At 40.0% G+C, this 19,146-nt stretch overlaps 1 protein-coding gene across 2 annotated transcripts in view; it reads left to right on the forward strand.

Annotated features, from left to right (window-relative positions):
• The window catches only part of MYLK (myosin light chain kinase), a 223,816-nt gene that overhangs the window by 144,690 nt on the left and 59,980 nt on the right, over window positions 1-19,146 (forward strand). For both annotated transcript variants that reach the window (XM_009640862.2, XM_035896318.1), the window contains exons 15-18: window positions 3,316-3,396; window positions 3,756-4,645; window positions 14,862-14,978; window positions 18,265-18,348. In XM_009640862.2, coding sequence (XP_009639157.2) covers window positions 3,316-3,396; window positions 3,756-4,645; window positions 14,862-14,978; window positions 18,265-18,348 — 1,172 coding nt within the window. The remainder of the gene's footprint in view (window positions 1-3,315; window positions 3,397-3,755; window positions 4,646-14,861; window positions 14,979-18,264; window positions 18,349-19,146) is intronic.

Genomic DNA, 19,146 nt, shown 5'->3' on the forward strand with positions numbered 1-19,146 from the left:
GGGGGGGTGTATTATCATTCCTTGACATTTTAAAGATAAGTCCTGTGCATGGGCATTCTGCAGCACAATCCTGGAAAAGTCAACACTTCCAGACACTTCTTTGCAGCATAGCTACTAAGCATAGGTTTTATCCATGTCTATCATTATTCCACAGTAACAGAGCCACTAAGATCTGTCTTTGTCTAGGCTTTTGTTGATAAAATGCCAATATGGAGAACCTCAAGTTGCAGAAGTATTATTGTTATTGCCAAGATTCAAAACAGCAGAGATGTGAAAGACTTAAAGTAGTGCTTATGTACTGTAAAGCTCTATTTTTTCTAACTGCCCCTATGTATCTTGCCTTGCCTAGATTCTGAAATTGCGTAAATGTAAAAATATTTACAAAGTTTCCAGAATTATTCTTGATTGAATTTAGCATCTAAACCATCCAGTCCTTCTTAATTTTTCTTGGCTTGTTTCTCTTTTTCCATTTTGTGATCTCCAAGGTGGGTCAGTGTTATTAACGCCACCTATTTAGGCTCCACAACTGAATTCAGAAGACAAAATTGTGTTCTCCCTCCTCCTAAAAATCAGTAACCTCACTTTGATTCCACTGGGAGCAGGACTTGGCCTGAGAAGGCTATGCTTTTGAACAGGGATATGATGAATCAGACACAGACTCGAGGTTTGTATCCAGTGGTCTAGTTTTCAGCCATTTACTTGAATCAGAAATCATAATTAAGATCAAAAAACTACCTTGTGAATCATTTTTCCATCTAGGTACTTCTATGTCTCACTGTTGCCATAATTTGTAAGTGCTTCCCAAGGTTTTAAAAATAGAAAGAACAAAATGCTCTCCTGCTTTCTTACCCCCTCCTTTATTTTCCAAACCCTATGAAAAATAGCTTAGTTTAGAGAGGTTTACTTTGCCTTATTTGCTGCTTTGCCTATGTCAAGAATTTGCAGAGGGAAAGATACATTGCAGAAATGGGTCCTGCAGAAATACTATTATTCTTCACAGTGGTCAGGACCACGTTCAGTATCCCTGGATCCCTCTCCTGGGAGAGTGCTGTCTCAGTTACTTTAATCTCTCCCACTGGTGGCACAATTCTTGTGGGCAAATATTTTTGACATACAGTCATGACAGAAGCTGAGCAGTGGTGCCTTCCTATTTGATGTATGCTGTAAATTGTCTATACTTCAGCTTGCATGGCTTTTTCTACTTTGTCAGCTTTGGATTGGTTTAAAGTCCTAAAGGAAGAGTAATTGAGCTCTAGGAGACTTATGGGAAGGATCTTCTGGTAAACTAACAGCCCTGTAGCACTGGTGAATGAGAATGTACTTGAGCAGTTTCAGTGTCTGCTTTTCTTAAAAGCTTCTGAGAAGCAAGAAAAAAATTTGTGAGTTTGAATAGTGGCAGAAGGGGCCAGTTTGAAACGCCTTGTTTGAAGACAACAGGTTTTCACCAATGTTGATACCCTGCCATCATTTGATGGCAATCAGTATGTTGGGAGGAGGTGTCATGCGATTCTTTATCTTTCCATTTGTCTTTCCCTCTTTCTATTTCTCTTGCTTCCAAATGGAGGCCACACATAAGAGGAAGTAAGAACGGCAGGTCTCCGGTGCAGGACTGAGTTAAATACGCTCTGCATTGACTTGGATCCTCTCCTGCCATTTGGACAGTTTCTGTTTGGTACTGGGATGTTCTTTAGTCTTTTGTATGGAAGGAAATTAGGGGTTTGGCTTTCAGTGCTGTCCTTATGGATTGCCTTCAATAACAGTTTCTAGTGTACATATTCTGGATATCAAGTGTTGAAAACGTTTCTATGGCTTCTTGTTGTTAATGGTCTTAAGGTCACACGAGATGTGTTCCTGCCAGCAGGGCCTTTACTTTGCAGTCCAGTTACTTTGATCAACCCCACCAATTTCTTCTTGGTGTTAAAGGCTTGCTTTTCATATTAGGCTAATCCACCGTTTCATTTTCTAAAGCAATAGAAAGCAAGGGAAATCCATCTGAAAAGGTGATGGCACTAATCGCTATTATAAAGACATAACTTAGTGCTGAATCTGTGTTAATGATCTTGCCTACTGTGTGACTGCATTGCAAGTTGCAAATGGGTGAAATTATAGTTTATTCATCCAAACAGAACCATATCCAGGAATGTATTTCCATACACTATTTAAAAAACAGGCCAGACAATGTGTTTATGGCAAACTAACAGAAAGGCACTTCTGAGTCTGTGTTTTAAACTTCAGGGCAAAGTGGACTTGAAGATGCTCTTATCTAGCAAATCTTTTGAATGGAGAAAACAGCTGGCAAACCCCGCCTCTCTTCCCTTCCCCTCCCCCCAATGCACATGTGTTTTGTTCATGTCCAGGAAATGTTTTCAGTAGCAAAAATAATTTTTGTTTGAAAAAGAAAAATCATCCAGGAGTTTGTAATCCATTTACAAGCCTATATTTAAACTGGGAAAGATTAAAGTGTTTTCACTAATAAGATATCTCTAGTCCTTAATCAATTCAAGTCTGGTTTTTTAATAGCAGTTCAGGGGAGTGGTGGCAACAGTTAGACAGCTGCTGCCCTGGGGGAGTTAAATTTTGCTTTTGGCATCTCCTGCGTTAAGTGGAGAAGAGCTGTTTGGGGCTAGAAGAATGATATATATCTGCAGGAGGGAGGGAGAAGCAGGGGTGGGGGGAGCACTTTAAATGAATTCTTTAATGGGAGCCCTTTCCAGAAGGCATCCATGGTATTCCTCTGCAAAAGGAAGAATAAGTACTCAGCACCATATATGGTGACACTTTTATGTTTTTTAATATAAACATGTACAGGCTGGAGCAATCCATGTAGATGGGTCTTGCTGATTGGTTGGGCTGGGGGGGAGGGAAGGAAATGAGACCCTGCTTCTAATATCTTAACATTAGAAAACATAAGAGCTTGGGTTTGAATAAATAAACAGTAGGCAGAGTTGGAATATTTTCAATTTTGCAAAATAGCCCCTTTCTCTGCCTTGATTTTCCAGCTTTTATATTTGTTTTCCTTTAGCTTGTTTGTTTGCAGCTGTTTCATTCTGTAAATTGCTTTGATTTTTGTTCAGGGAGTATGTTGTTCCCAGTGTAGACAGCAACAGATCAGTAAAAACTATTTGAGATAGCTTGGCTCCAAATATAAGGGGACCAAATCCACTCAGGCAACCACCAGAGTGCTGGGGCATAGGAAAAGAGTATGCCACACTGGATTTGAGCTGCTTTAGTGCAACACACAATCACTTAGCTCAGGCAAGTTACAGTTTTGGAGGGAGAAACCTCTGCTTCTCTGATTTCACTTAAATATTTCAGGAACCAAGTTGGAGAATGCAGCTGCCAGGTGTCTCTGATGCTGCGGGAGAGTTCAGCTTCCAGAGCAGAAATGCTCAGAGAGTGAGTATTTTTCCCAGGGACTTGCATGGGTGGGTTCTATTTTTTGCTCTGTTAATTCCCTGCCCTTACAGACCCAGGCTGGCTGCTGTTCAACCTAATCCCCAAATGTGACCCAACAAATTGTTTTCATCATACAGGCTAAGCACATTGTACCAAGCCAGAGTAGAGAAGATCTTTTTTGTTTGTGCCCTTATATGGCTCCTGAAGTCATCATTGATGCAATAAACTAATGGAGTGTGCTCCTCTAATCAACCTCCCCTTCTATAAACACATTTTGTTCCTGCTCCGAGATTGTTCCCTGACATTTTTAAACCAGCCCCTTTCCTGGCTCTCTCTTTCTTTTCTTTTTCGGATCATAGTGGGAGGGAATCAGCCAGCTCTGGAGAGCGAAGAGATGGTGGAGATCATGGTAAACTGACATTTGGTAGAACAAGTGGCTTCAAAAAGAACAGCAGTGAAACCAGAGCAGCTGAGGAAGAGCAGGAAGACGTCCGAGGTGTGCTGAAGAGGCGAGTGGAAACTCGTGAACACACAGAAGAGAGCCTGAGGCAGCAGGAAGCTGAGCAACTTGATTTCCGTGACATTTTAGGCAAGAAAGTCAGCACCAAAAGTTTTTCTGAGGAGGAACTGAAAGAAATCCCAGCCGAGCAAATGGACTTCCGAGCAAACCTGCAGCGGCAGGTCAAACCCAAGACCTTGTCAGAGGAGGAAAGGAAGGTTCATGCTCCTCAGCAGGTGGACTTCCGCTCTGTGCTGGCTAAGAAAGGCACCCCAAAAACCCCATTGCCAGAGAAGGTGCCACCTCCGAAACCAGCCGTTACAGATTTCAGATCTGTGCTGGGCTCAAAGAAAAAGACACCTGCAGAGAATGGCAGTGCTAGCACCCCAGCACCAAATGCCCGCACCCATTCTGAAGCCCAGAATGCGACCCCCAATTCTCAAGCCCCTGTTGCCAAACCAGCAGTGAAAAAAGAGGAGAAGAATGACAGAAACTGTGAACATGGGTGCGCAGTGGTAGATGGCGGAATAATTGGGAAAAAAGCTGAAAACAAAGTAACCGCAAGCAAACCACCAGCAAGCAAAGGAACAGCACCCTCCTTTACAGAGAAGCTTAAGGATGCTCAAGTAGTAGATGGTGAAAAATTGGTCTTACAATGTCGGATTTCCTCTGATCCCCCTGCAGCTGTCACCTGGGCTCTAGACAGCAAAACCATCAAATCATCAAAGTCCATTGTCATCTCCCAAGAAGGTAAATTAATTAAATTGCAAGCCAGCTGGATGGCACACTGTTATATCCGGCTCTTGATTAATAATATTTAGTTCATTAAAGGTAATGCAATACTTTATTTAAGTCCTGTGCCAGTAACTGTTTCCAGATGCAACTTTCTTGTTATTTCAGTGGAGTACACAAGGAACAGTATTGTTTGACATTTCTTGCAGATTCTCCTTTAACAGCCTGCAGATGTAATTTTTATAAAGTTAAACTTCTTGCATTTTTAAATGCTGTTTATATTGCTAACGCTGTTTAAGGAGCTGGTACATGACGTTTATTTAAGCTGAACTTTAATGATTTAGAACATTGAAAACAGAATAATATTATTGTCATTCACAAATTCTAATTTAATTCTTTTGTATGTTTAATATTTCAGACTTTTTATTGCAATTGAAACACAGGAGCAAAGAAAGGTTGTGTTATAAAAAGAAATTACTACAACTTCAAGTTCCATAGTTCAGATCAAAGTTGAGAATTGATTTCCAGTGTATTTAATGCCCCACCACAGATGCTTCTGTTGACTTTACAGACACTGAAATATTTGAATTCCACTGGCCTGATGACTTTTAACTAATTTCAAAATAGTATAGAGTTTGGTAAAAGTCCTCAGAGAGAACACTTACTGTTGTTATATTCCACATTCCAGATAATCAAACCCTACTAGACTGGGTATGCATGAAAGTTAATATTGTATCTAGACAAAACATATTTTCCTTAGGACAAAAATAGAGAGGATAACTGATAATACAAAAATCTTCTTTGCTTCATATTTTTTTCATAAAACACTTAGGGAATGACATTGTCCTGCACATTGCAGTAAAAAAGTTCATGTTCACAGTAAGAATTATAGCTTCACAGGATCTGCACTCTTAATTGTGAATCTTTCTTCATTTAATCCAGACTATTTTCAGTGTTATTAAATGAAAACCAAATGATTATGCACAATGGTTCACCATAACAAGTGAATCCTTGTGTAGTGTTTCAAGTACTGAAACATGAGTATTCCTTTAAAGTGGACGCAGTGAGAAACAATATTGCCTTAAGATAGGGTAGGGGAAAAAAGATACCAAGTACTACATTAAGGGGATACCAAAGTAAGTGGATGGAGAGAAGGAAATGGTAGCAGGTGCATTGTGTCTGGTGTGTGTCTGAAGTAGCATAAAAATTTTATTTATAAGTACATGATGATCTTCACCCAAGGGGACTGTATAGAATAGGGGTAACTGTCACATACATGAGAAAAAGTTGACTGGTAGGCATGCCATCCTTGTAAAAAGGACTGACAGGATCAGGAAGGTGGGAGACTGCAATCTAATCAGCCTTACGGTGGAAGCAAGATTTCAAGGGTTTTCTTGAAGTTGGTCAGAGGGAAAAGAAATTATGCATCTCAAAGTTTCATGTCTCCTATCAAAGTACATCAGATAGACAGCATCTCTGTATCAAAGCTTCTGAGCTATGGTAGAGCCTCCTAAAGTCCAAAGCTTTACTGTTGTGATGCTGCAGAAAGCTGTTTTATTGACTGAAATAATCTGAGTGATTGACTGTTACAATCCTCCAACTTCTATTCACTTTATAAAATGGTACTGTGGAGGTGAATTTTCAGTGTAGTTGTGTGTACAGTGAAGTGATCCTCATGTACAGAAATGCTCTGCCACCTGCCTGAGCAGGGCATGTGACTTATCCCAATCCAGTTTGTCTGGGCTAGGTGACACTCCTGATCATAGCACCCCAGAGCTGGCATTTTGTCAGGATGTCACACCTAAGGAGTGCTTTCCATTGAGGTGAGGAACAAAGATCGCCACTGGATAAGGAATCCACTGTTTCAGGACAGCTTCTTGCAGGGAGTGAAGAAACTGTCCTTAGGTTTGATCTGTATCTGCATTATTACATTATTTTACCTAGGTAGTCAGTATTATCAGTACTTCAAAGATGTTACGCTTTCTTTTGCGCATATTTGCAGAGGATCTTAGAAAGAAATATTATACAGGGAAGTAAATGCTACCATTTTCTCCTTTAATGGAAAGAAATGGAATGAGAATTAGAACTGGGTTTTTTTAACCTTGTTACATACCCTCTGGTACACTGAGGGGATGTATTGCGTGATGGTCAATTTAGGTTTTTTTCCCAACAGTACCTGCTAGCTTTGGCACTTGGAGAACGATGTGTTGCTGCTCTCCAACTGTGAGATGCTTTCATGCCAACTGTTAAGTAACTAACTAGGTATGCATGATACTTACTTTAAGTAAGTTCCAGTTCTCCTAGGGATTGATTTTTCTCTTTTTCCTTAATTAGGAACACATAAATAGTTGAAGGAACCAAGGGAGGAGAAGGAATAATTACAGCTACAGGCTAGAATTGAGAAATAACAAATTCAGGATGAATATCAGGAAATACTGTTCAATAGAGAAACTGTATCAATTAGTCTCACAGAAAGCGTTTGCAGCAGCTTTAAACAGAGAGAGCAACAATAGAACTGGAGGCATTACGCAGCCGCCCAATGCCAAAATCCCAGATTCCATCTTTTGCCCCAAATGCTGAAAAGGCAGCTTTGTCACAACCGCAGGTGTCATGTCCTTCAGCAGCAGTACCTTTGGCCAACCTTGGAGCAGCATTTAATGGGCTCTGGAGATAATCCCCTAGAGTCATCTTCAGCTGAAAGAAGGTTGAATCTGTGGGGATGGAGAGGAATTCAAAGCAAATGGATCTAGCTCACATTAATGGGCTTAGATCTTGCAAAGCCATTTTTTATTTCTTCAGTGTGACCTTTCTGCTCTTGAGTTTGGCAACAAAATCCACTATGGAAGTGGGTAGACTGGGTCTACTCTTACCTATTTCATCAAAGGTTTTTGTGCTGCTATGGTGTTTGGTGGTGACCACTGGTTTTCACGTATGGAAAATTTTCCAGAGGTATTTCACAGAAGAGTAACTTACTTGTTCTTAGTGAGCTGGATACTGGAAAATCCTCTGTCTAGAATGAGACATGTCTGTCTGCTTCTTATGCTACAAGCCCATCTTAGTTGGTATGGGCCATTGGCCCACAAACTGTTCAGTGTAACACATGAAACTGCAAAATGCTATGTGTTTGTCTTTTGGAAATTAAATTAACCCTCTCTGTCATTGCCAGAAAGCAAAAAGAGAGAGCAGTTTGCTGATCTCCTGGGGCCAAATATATTGTGAAGATAAATATATAAAATTTGGTTTCAGGAATATGCCCACCTGATAAAACAAGTGGCATATTTGGCCAGGAAGGGAAGACTTAAAAGTATACTTGTGTGTAACAAGTTCACAGGATATGCAAACTAGCTAGTCCCTTTAGATAGTCGCTCACTGAAAGTAACTCTCCTTGGCATATTTGTCCTAGCTGATAGTTCCCTTTACCTGTTAGAAACAATTCTATTCACGCATCTCCTCTGTGTTTGAAGAGGCTAACACTACATTGCCTGTCCAAGGCAGTTTATCCATTAGCATGCAAGAGAAGTCGGGATGTTAGTCCCCCTTCTGTACCATCAGAGAAGCTCTAGTGCAAACACCAGGATCAGAATAATCACCGATTGGTAAGGTCTTTGGCAAAGGAAAAATTAAATCCTGCCCCCAAAAGACCTTCATCTTTAGGCATATTTATGCAGTATTTGTGCTGTATTTTAGTACTTAATCTAGGGTTTGCAATGTATTGTATTATGCCAGGGTTAAATTTACATTAGCAATCAGAAGTCAGAATCTGGGCAGCATTATACTAACTGTCACAATCACAACATGTCTAAGATCAGTCTAATTCCTTCCATTTTACATTTCAACTATTAATACTGTTTTGTTTCCCTTTAAAATCATGAACATCAGTATTCTGTCAGTTGATTGGCATGAGTAATTTGTTGCTTAAAGTATCATTTTTATGACAAAGTGAGCTCTTACACTGTTTTTCTTTGATGAACATGTCTGACCTGGTAGGAATTTATTAATGGTTTGATACTATATTTTTCTTTTTTTTAATTGCTAGTCAGAGTGCAGTTATCTACATTCCTGGGATAGACACTTATGTGGGTTTTGCCTGTGAAATCTCAAAATAAATGGTAACTGTAACAAACAAACAAGAGAGGGTAGCATTAAGCATTTATATGGGCAGGTCAGACGGTGTATGTTTAAGAGGCAGTTGATTTTGATATGACAGAGGAGTTCTTTGTTTGAAGTTCCAGGGGGCTTTTTGTTTGGAAAAGAGTTTTTAAGAAGGCTCTAGCAGACATTACAGTGGAATTAGACATATAAGGACTGAGCAGAACAAGCTTCCTCACACGGTGAACTCTTTAGAGCAGGAACCATTTTGTTTTATGTTTGTATAGTCCTTGGCACAGCAGTGCTCTGTGCTAGTGTCCTGCTATGTGATTCACTCTTGGATAGAAAATCCAGATAGAAAATCTTTGCATGGTTGCAAAAGTTGTTATAGAAGATGACAGTGAAAGGGGTTTGAAAGCTGGCATCCTTACTAGACTGGAGAATTGAGGTGCACAGTGAATATAAGTCAAAACTGGCAAACTTGCTATTTTTTAAATCACCTTGCTCTGCTTTTTTTGGCTAGATTTAGTACCATGTGACTATATAGACTGAAGAAGAACTACTTAATACAGGCTCAGGTAGCAGTGATGGAGTGGCTTAGAAAATGCCCAGAGTTTGTACTGCTTTGTGCAAGACAGCATTTTTTTCTTCCTAAGTGTCTTGGCAGCATAAGTTGGTAATCTTATTAGCAATAATGCCTTAACAACTTTCTTGTGACTTACCATAACTCCTAAATCTTCCTGTCAGTTGTGCAAGCCTGTGTCTGTCAGTCTAACTAGGATCTGTCATGACTTTTTTGATTTCTTTTTAATTAACTTGGAGCAAGAGTTTGGTGTGTAATTAACACAACTCTATGTACTGCTGAAAGTAGATGGATTCTGCAGCTCAAAAAAAGCTTCTTCGGAAAGTTTAAAGCTAGGCGGATCGTCTGAGCATGAGTTCTGACACAACTCTGTGTTTGTCACATGCCACAAATTTCCCTCTGTACTGCCATTTTTGTCTGAATCTTCCTTCTTCCAGAAATGCAAATAGTGTAGGTTTAAATACAACAAGAGAGAGACGTTTGCTATATATAATCACTGGTAATTTATTGCAATGTCTATTAATACTTATAAGTGTTTTGTTTTTAAATAAAGAAACAAAGCAATGCCTTATTTCTGATTTGAATTTACCTGTTTCCTTCTTCCATACTCTTGCTTCTGTTCTCTGCTAAGATAAGGAGCCCATTTGTACTTGATAGAAAAGCTTTGACTTGTTAATTAAGATACTTCTCTAGCTCTCTTTTTTTTCAAAATTTGGCAACTCAAGCTCTCACTAACTTTCTCTCCATAATGCGCTTTATCCAGCCTTTGGAGGCTTGGGGTTGGTGTTTTGTTTTGTTTTGGTTTGTTTTTTTAATACCTCCTCTTCAGTTGCTGTTTGTTGGTTTAGTATCCTATTTAGAAAATAGGCAGCAGAACTGTATGTCGGTATCAGCATTAGTGAGATGGAGGTCACCTTCCTATTGCTGTGCTTACTGGAGGTCATTGGTCCTCTTTCTACCTCACAGCAGTGCAGCTCATGTTTGTTACTTCTGTATTAAACCTTTAAACCCTCTGAAAGTAAGAGCATCCCTTGCTATCCATGGATGCCTCTCATTTCACTGTCTTAAGACCAATTTTCTTTGAGCAAACAGGACTCAGCTTAACAAGTAAATGAGTTTGTTTATGAGGACTGCTCTATTTTCCCTTTTTCTGTCTTTTCCCTTTCAAACATTCTTTCTGTCATCTGTAAGTTTATCAACATTAATTTAGGCATACTTCTACATCACAGATTAAAGTATTTCATAACTTTGATCCTAGTCTGGTCCCACCAAGTGATGAATTCCTATTTGCCAGCTTATTTTTGCAGCTCTAGCTCTTCTAACATAAATGTCATTAATATAGGAATAGAGCATTAATTGCAAGCAGAATAATGTGAGAAAACACAAACATTTCAGTAAAGACTATGAAAATTGCCTTTACACGGATACACTTGCCAGTTAAATATGTAATCTCATGAATAATAAAAGTAGGTTTGTTACATTGTTTTCCTTAAACTCTAGCCATTAGCAATAATTAAATTTGTCATTTTTTCTCCTCTGCAATTAATGTGAGTTTTTTCGCTACTCTGCCTGTTGTCATTGTAACTGTAGTTACAGTTTCCAGGTCAACCCACTTGACGTTTTTAAATACGACTGTGACACTAGCACATATTTGCAATTTCCCAGTTTCTGATTTATTAGAAAATGAACACCAGTGGGCCAACGAGTTCCTTAACAAATCTGTTATGACTCCTAGGCACAATTTCTCATGGCCTAGTATTTATTGATATTGCCTAAATACTCCATAGTACTTCTTTATCCCATGGGATACAAACGAGAAAGACATAAACTTCAGTCTGCATCATGGATAGGAGTCAGGAGCTTGGCCAGATAGATGCCAGTGTGGGGAATTAGACTCAGGAGCTGGTTTTTGTTGGTTTGTGTATTTGTTTTATATCTGAAGTCGACTTTCTGTGGAGTTTCATGGAAAGAATGCAGAAGCCTAGAAGTATTTTAAACCCTCTTGCACTATTTTTGAGTAAGTCAGAAAATCCTTTAATAGCTCATAATGCAAGGGAAAGGCTTTGTGTATCTAAACCAGAGCCTCCAGTAAACTGTCAGCTCCTGTGGCTGTTAAGGTCTTTTCTAGAGCTGTACCATTTCCAAAGTCTAAGTGGAAGATCCCAGTATTCATGTTTACTCCAATCTTGCCCTTCATGACAGTGTTTTAAAGACTGTCTGTGGGCTGGTTCTTTAAAAATAGTAGAGGGATGGGGGGACAAAATCGATAGCAAATTCCTTTAGTTGACTGGGATTTGTGAAGTGCCAGGATTCAGAATACCCAACTGGAGTAACCAGTCTGGACTTTCTTGCAGTTATGAGAAAATAAGCTTGTTTCAGGTCATGAAAGGTTTTTGCAGAGGAAATACCAAACACTTCATTGAGAGACATTTGGCCTTCTAGGCCCGGGAATTCACGGTAGCTCTAGATCACAGAACATAGGCCTATTGGGGAGTTTCCTGTCCTCATGCAATCTCACACAGTTTTGCCTGTTCTGGGGCGTGCTGCGTGTGTTCTGGTTTTCTAAGAAAATGAGGTTTCTACAGCCATGTGCTCTCTCAGCCTCCCCTTACACTCCTGACCCAGCCTGGCTAATACTTTTTTGAACCGTTGGCCAATTTCGCTACTACTAAGTCCTAGTAGTCCACAGTTTCATGAAAACTAGTGGCTAAAGACAGGAAAATGACCCAAACGATCTCATTTCCCCTTCACTCCTCCACTGAAGGCAGAACACCACCATTGCATCTGGTGGCAGCAAGCAAGCCCAGCAATCCCCATGTACTCTGTATGTGCTGTTCCAGCTGGGGAGCATGGAGAAGGGGAGGGAAACAGGATACAGATTATTACTGCAGGGGAGTGGATGTCAGGAAAAAAAGGGTGCAGCTCTTGGAAAAAACAGATTTCCTTCATCCTCCTTCTCACAAAATAACATCATTAAAATTCAACTCATATTAATATTCTTTTGGAATGAGTAAGACTGATGTTAGTTCATGAGGACTCTGCTTTCAGTGGAATAAGATAAATGCAGCTTCCATCAGACCCCTGCCATGCAGCCTGGCCAGAGCTGGATTCTAAAAGCAAAACTAACAGAGCACTGAATGCACGTGACAAGTCGAGGATCATCATGAGAAAACCCTAGGATTTGTTTCTAGGTTTTAGCGTAAGTGTGGGGAATGACTTACTGTTAGGATGGGATGTTTCTGTTTGTATATGCTGTGTTAGGAAGTGTTTCTCATAAGGTGTTAACTTAGATTGCTGCAGTATGCTGTACGGACAACACTGCAACAGTATGAGTGATGAGGAATGACCCTGCATCACATTAGTCTTCCAAGAGCTGATTAGCATGCCAGTGAGGAAGGGCTTTTGAGCAATGAGAAAACTCCAGCAAAAAGTAAAGTAAATGCTCTTTTGTTCCAGTCCCTTAACGATCCACTTTTCCTTACAAGCCAGACTCCTTCCCTGCAGTAAGGGGGCCAGAGATCTCCTTCATATGTTATGTGTCTTTGTTCCATAGTTGATGTTCTTTTGCAAGGATCTGATGTTATATATCATGTTCTAATCATGTTATATAGATTTATATAGATTTATACAGATTTTTAGACTGGAAGTTATCTTTGGCTTGCTCTCCAGTTGCATCTTCAAACAGCAGAGACATGTGAATTTATATTTGCTAGATGCCTGCAAGAATACTTTGCTAGTGTCCCTCCTCCATTTGGAATGGAACTGCAGGTCCTGACATTTTTGGCTCAGCCTGACTCATGGAGATGAGTCAGGGAAGGCACGTGGCTTTTCTTTTCACCCCGTGGTTGGCTGAGCACAGCACATGTGAGTGAGGGGTCAGTTCTCTTCTGAGTTTTCACATTGTTACTCAGGGGGAAAATTGTCATTATTTAGAGCTTCCTCATTTTGTGGAGGATGAGGAGGTGGGAAAAATATATTTTCTTCTAACCCTTGTGTGTGTCTGGCTAATCAAATTTTTTGGGGAATCATTTGAAGGGGCTTTATGCAATTGGTCTTGAATAATAACATCCAGTTTTACAACGAGGGAAAATCTGAATGCCAAAAGCATAATTGCTGTGTCAGAACTGAGGTCTGGTCTCCCAAGGGGAGCCAGTAAACCCTCAAAGTTCATCTGATAGAGGGGTGTTCTTTCCACAGACTTTTCGAGGTCCTTTTCAAGGACCAGTGTCACATGCGCCTGTGCCATCTCCCACATGACAAGGGATATATTTCATTAGGAGCCTGGGATCAGGCACTCTGGAGGGTAGAAGGCAGCCTCCAGTTAACACAGAGAGAAAGGTGGCAAGTAGCAAGAGATGCTGTAAAATTTACTTACATCTCAGGACACAGGGGAAATGTCTGAAAAAGATCTCCATCCTGCCATTAATTAGAAGAGACTATGAGAAAGGTAAATGGAGGTGGGGGGCTGGTATTACTGTAGCTGAAATAAGTGGAGGGTGGAGGCATTCTGGACAAGCTAGCAGCAATGGGTGGAAGTGCACAATGTCTCAGGCTGTGTTTAGGTGACAGGCCAGGCTTTTCAGTGAGGAAGGAGAAAGTAAGCCCACACTTCACCCTCACTTAATGAGGGATATTTGGAAGGGGAAAGTCTGGAGTGTTTTAATTGGGATTCTGCCCGGGGAGCAAAGTACTTCGTTATTTCAAGCAATGCAAGTGACCGTAAGGGATTAGGTAAACCACAGTTCTCCTTCCTCATCCCCAGCTACTGGGAACAGCTTCTGTTTTGGTTCACAGAGTTTTATTTTTTAAGAGGAAATGTATTTCCCTTGGGTCATACCAAGCTTCCCTTGGTAACTACAGAGCTTATGTCGCATCCTGTTTCTGCAGACCCAGTGAAGTCAAATTTTGCTTTTTTGTTTGAAAATAAGTTGATTTGTTGCAGTGACAAATTTAATTGCCACTGATATATTGGACTTTCTAACAGATGTTTTACAATACCAGACACTTGTTCTCTAAATAATTAAAGCAAAAAGAAAATGGTTCTCAGTGTCATTTTTAAACTTGGGCACTAAGCTGAAGTTCTACTTTCACATGTGGATGCTCATGGGAGTGCTAGAGATAAGGCTGAATAAAAACCTTGCAGATGATCACTTTACAGAAGCCCTTATATTTACAGTCCTACACTACTAGCACTTTTGGAAAAAGATCATCAGAGTGAGGATTTCTTATCCCTGCTATAAGACAAAGAACAGCAGCAGAGCTTCTGCTCTGGGTCTTCTGTACACTCATCCATTAACCGCTTTAGGGCTGTAGGGACAGCTTTGAGTATCCTAGGGAACAGCAATGAGATTCAATTTATCTATCAATGTGTTTTTATTTTATTTAGCATTAATGATTCCAATTCTGATGTTGAATTTTTAAGGATCAAACATATTTTTCTAACAATGAAGATCACCTGTAGTAAAGGATTGGATCATTTGATTCATTCTGTTCCTTAATAGCACTAAGGTTTTTGTGAACTGCAACATAACATCCATTTGATCTCTCCTTCCTTTCTATTAGGGACACTGTGTTCACTTACTGTTGAGAAGGCCATGCCTGAAGACGGGGGCGAATACAAATGCATAGCTGAGAATGCAGCAGGAAAAGCTGAATGTTCTTGCAAAGTGCTGGTAGAAGGTAAGTACTTTGCTGGATATGGGGAAACCCTTCCTTAGAACTTCCTCCTTCCCCCCTTTATTTCCCAATACCAGCCTTTAAGAACCACATGCACAAAAAAGAACTCTGCCCCCCTTCCCTCCTGCCCTTTTTGGTCAATATGTAATTCAAAGGCTAGCGTAAAGGAGCATGAGTAGAGAGACAGTACAGAGTCAAGGGCTCTGGCTGCTTTGTGGAATAATGTTCCTCTGCTGCCTGCCGTATTTCTACAAGGATTTTAAAGCAGTAAGTTGAACCCATGAAGATTTGCTTCTGAGCTGTATGCATTCTTTAAGACCACGTAAGATTTTGGTGCATAATCCTGGGTACCAGTCTGCCTCAGAACTATGTATGGCACATTTCTCAGTCTAGAACTTTTCACTTCTTTGCATTCATGTCATTTGGTCATTTGGGTTTTTTCTAGTGCAAGTGAGTAAAATAAACAAATTAGCAGTTCAACCACCCTCGTATGCCATAGTCTTAGAACATGGACAATTTGCTGACTGAGGTACCCATTTTCAGCCTGTCATGTTGATGACGCCATACTTTTGCCAAGTAGTCTTGACCTTGGGCAAATATTTTCATAGAATCATAGAATGTTTTGGGTTGGAAGGGACCACTAGCGGTCATCTAGTCCAACCCCCCTGCAGTGAGCAGGGACACCGCTAACTAGGTCAGGTTGCTCAGAGCCCCATCCAACCTGGCCTTGGATGTTTCCAGGGATGGGGCCTCCACTACCTCTCTGGGCAACCTGTTCCAGTGTTTTACCACCCTCATTGTAAAGAATTTCTTCCTTATATCTAGTCTAAACCTACCCTGTTTTAGTTTAAAGCCATTACCCCTTGTCCTGTCACAATTTTGTCATGAGGTTTTAAAACTGCCATGGATTTCAAGTTACTTAAGAGACTTTAAGTAACCAAATGTGCTTCTTATCAGCTCACCCTCTGGTGAGCTCATCCTTGAATACTCTGATACTTTCCATTGTAACTGTAAAGAACGCAAAACTAGACAATAAGCCCAATGATGTAGATCTTGGGTACTAAGCCTTCACAACTGTGTGGCAGATGTGGTATTTGGGGCAGGAGGTCTAGAAAAGAAAACTATTTTTTGTTTTCCTAATGTAGCATGACACAAGGTAAGAACATGATCCTGTAACTCCATCAGTAAGGATCAGTCTTCATGTAGCTGGAAAAGGAATTAATTATACATATAATTACAATTAATTATATTGGTTCCTGTAATGGCACCTTTGATGATACTATGGTCACAAGGTAGTCTGGCTTAGATATTCAATAAGCTATTGTTTGTATTTCTGTAATTTAAGCTATTGTTTGTATTTCTGTAATTTAAAGTAATACATTTTACCATCACTGAAGTTCAAAGAGGTTTTAAGCAGAATCTAGTATCCTCTAACATCTTAACTACCACAGATGCAGAGGGTTAAAGGATCAGATCGCTTAGCACACAGTAGTTCTCCAGAGCTGCCCTAGTATCTTTTAAATGTCTCAGTCACCTATGTGTTTTTTCCTTTGTCTTCTGATCTCCTTCAAGTAGTTGCTTTTCTTCCTGAAGCCTCCCTTGGCTCCAATTTCCTGCTGGGCAATGCATATTCTAGGAGACTGGAGGTAAACTTCGGCTTGCGAAGTCTCGATCATGGGAGGCTGTCAGCTCATGTAACGTTCATTGCATGATGATGTGAATGGCATTACAAGAGCTGTCTGGCTCACCCTGGTAGTGGCACCCATGGTGTTAGGAGCTATTTGCTCATGTAATATTGGACACCAGAATGACCACATTCTTTACCTTGATACTGGCTATTTCATTTGTCTTTTCCATTCCCTACTGTCATGCTGCTTTGTATGGCTGAGAAGAGGTTTTTGAGGAATGGCACTACAGCAAACCCCAGCTATTTAGGAGAGACACCATTTTATATCCTATGTCTGTGACTGGCAGAGGGGATGACTGTTATTTTTAAATTAGAATTGTGATCTAAAACAACAGTTAAAATTGCTCCCTTCTACTCAGTCTGCTGTCAGCATCCCAGGTGCTGATTTTCAGACTCAACACGTAACCATAAATATCATTATTTTCCTTTTGGTCCCATGGACTCAAATCAGATTGGAGGAGTATTTTACTGCAGTTGTCAAATTAGCTCAGGGACAAATCTGTAGAATCTGGGTGTCTGAGCTCAGATCTAACACAGCCTTCTGCTCCAAATTGTTTTCTAGGAGATTCTGTCTTCCCCTGTTAACTTTTTAGGAAACTTATAGAGACCAGGTTTCATGCTCTAGCACCTAGAAGTAGGTGACTGAAATAGGTGGTTCCGTAACATTTATGTTTTCTTTTCTTTAGTAACTAAATTTCAAAGACCTATCTCATGCACAAATCCTCTGAAAGCTAAATATTTGAAAACTATAAATTGATACAGCTATTGCTGAGATCATAATCCTGATTTGAGACCTTTCTTCCAAAGAAAAATGTTGGGACGAAACAATCTTAACACATGGAGCTCATTAGGATTTGCATATATGACATGCTTGACCTGGGATAAACTTGCTGAAAAGAAGTTGCACCTTCTTGTTATATGTGTCCATGTCATATGGGATACACATGGATGAGAGCTTGTATTGACTCTCAGCTCTTGGTGGAGCTTGAGGTGCTAAGGAGTTGCTGGATACGAGCTGTGCAATCTTGGGAATAATGAAATCCATCAAACTTGAGTCCTGTGATGTCCCTTTTGCCATTTTTCTTTAGGAATGAATGAACGTGTGATAATATCTTCTTGGAAAGATTGTAAACATACAGAGGAAATGCTACTTTTCAAAATGAGCTCATTTATATAGATCACATAGACAGTGGAATAGAAGAATGACATGGCAAGAGATTCTTTTGCATGAAATTATGTTTCAAATATGCCTTTGTTTCCCTCTTCCATGCACTGCCTAAAGCAGCTTTGTGCATATTGTACTGTGTTCTATTCCGTTAAAATAGACCTATCTATTCCGTTAAAATAGACCTATCAGCGTAGGTGCCTCTTGTCTAGTTGCTTTCTCAGTGGAGCTGCTTTCATAGAGGGTTTCTGCTCTTCTCTGCTCCCTCTTCCTTTTAGAATGTGACATTCTCTAGCAAGTCTGCAGAAAATCTTTCTTAAAAACCAAAAGGACAGCAATTTCCTCTAAAGTTACAGAATGATCCAAACCAAACTGGCAGCTTTTTCATTATTGATTTTTAAATAGGATTTGTATTTTATTACTTGTTTTGATTGCAGATGCCTCAACAAAGACCTCAAAGCCTACTGAGAAGAAAACCAAGAAGCCTAAGACCACACTTCCCCCTGTGCTGCCAACAGAGAGTAAGTGATGGTGATTTTCACTGCTTCCTTTTAACTGGAAACAGAAGAATGCTTTGGGATTCTGTGGTCATTCCCTTCTCTGTGCAGGCATAGTATCAGAAGCTTCTGCTGTTTCTTTAGCCCTTGCACATAAGTGGTGTGAAATGAGTTTTTGCCTTGTGGGGACTGGAAGGGCTGAAACTGTAAGTTCAGACCTAGCCCACTCTATTCCTAGTTTTCCATAACAGTGCAATAAACTTATGACACAGACTTATTTTTGGCTGCCTCCCACAGAGTACAGGAATTCTTGACTAGTTTGCTTCAAATCATGTTTTGTCCTGGGTAGACAATATACTGTCTTGCCATTGGTAGGCAAGGTATCTTGACTGAAATGTCCTTTTTTTCCATCACTATGGGGAGTGGTTTGGTGAATTTTACATTCTTTGTTTTAAGCCTAAATGCTTTACTTGCTCTTAATGCTTTCTGAAATAACAAATCAGCTATAAATGCCCATGTTTGTTACTCCACATACCTGCATTTGATTAAGAGGAAACTTTAAATGGTAAAGACAGCACAATAATGTCAGTTTAGAAATTCCTAATACCCCTACTACTTTTTGAAATTCAGTGTCCATGGGATACAGGTATCTCTTAAATCAAACACTGGACTTTGAAAGTTATCTATCTAAGAGGTCCACCATGTGAGTTCCTAAAAAAGATGTAAAGACATGGCTCTAACGGAAACGTGAAATATTTTATCCAGCTCGCTCAAAAGAAAAAAAAAAGAAATAAACTATAATCTGATTTTCCAGTATGGAAA

This window comes from Egretta garzetta, unplaced genomic scaffold (assembly GCF_000687185.1).
Source record: "Egretta garzetta isolate BGI_Z169 unplaced genomic scaffold, ASM68718v1 scaffold326, whole genome shotgun sequence".
NCBI classification, from domain to species: domain Eukaryota; kingdom Metazoa; phylum Chordata; class Aves; order Pelecaniformes; family Ardeidae; genus Egretta; species Egretta garzetta.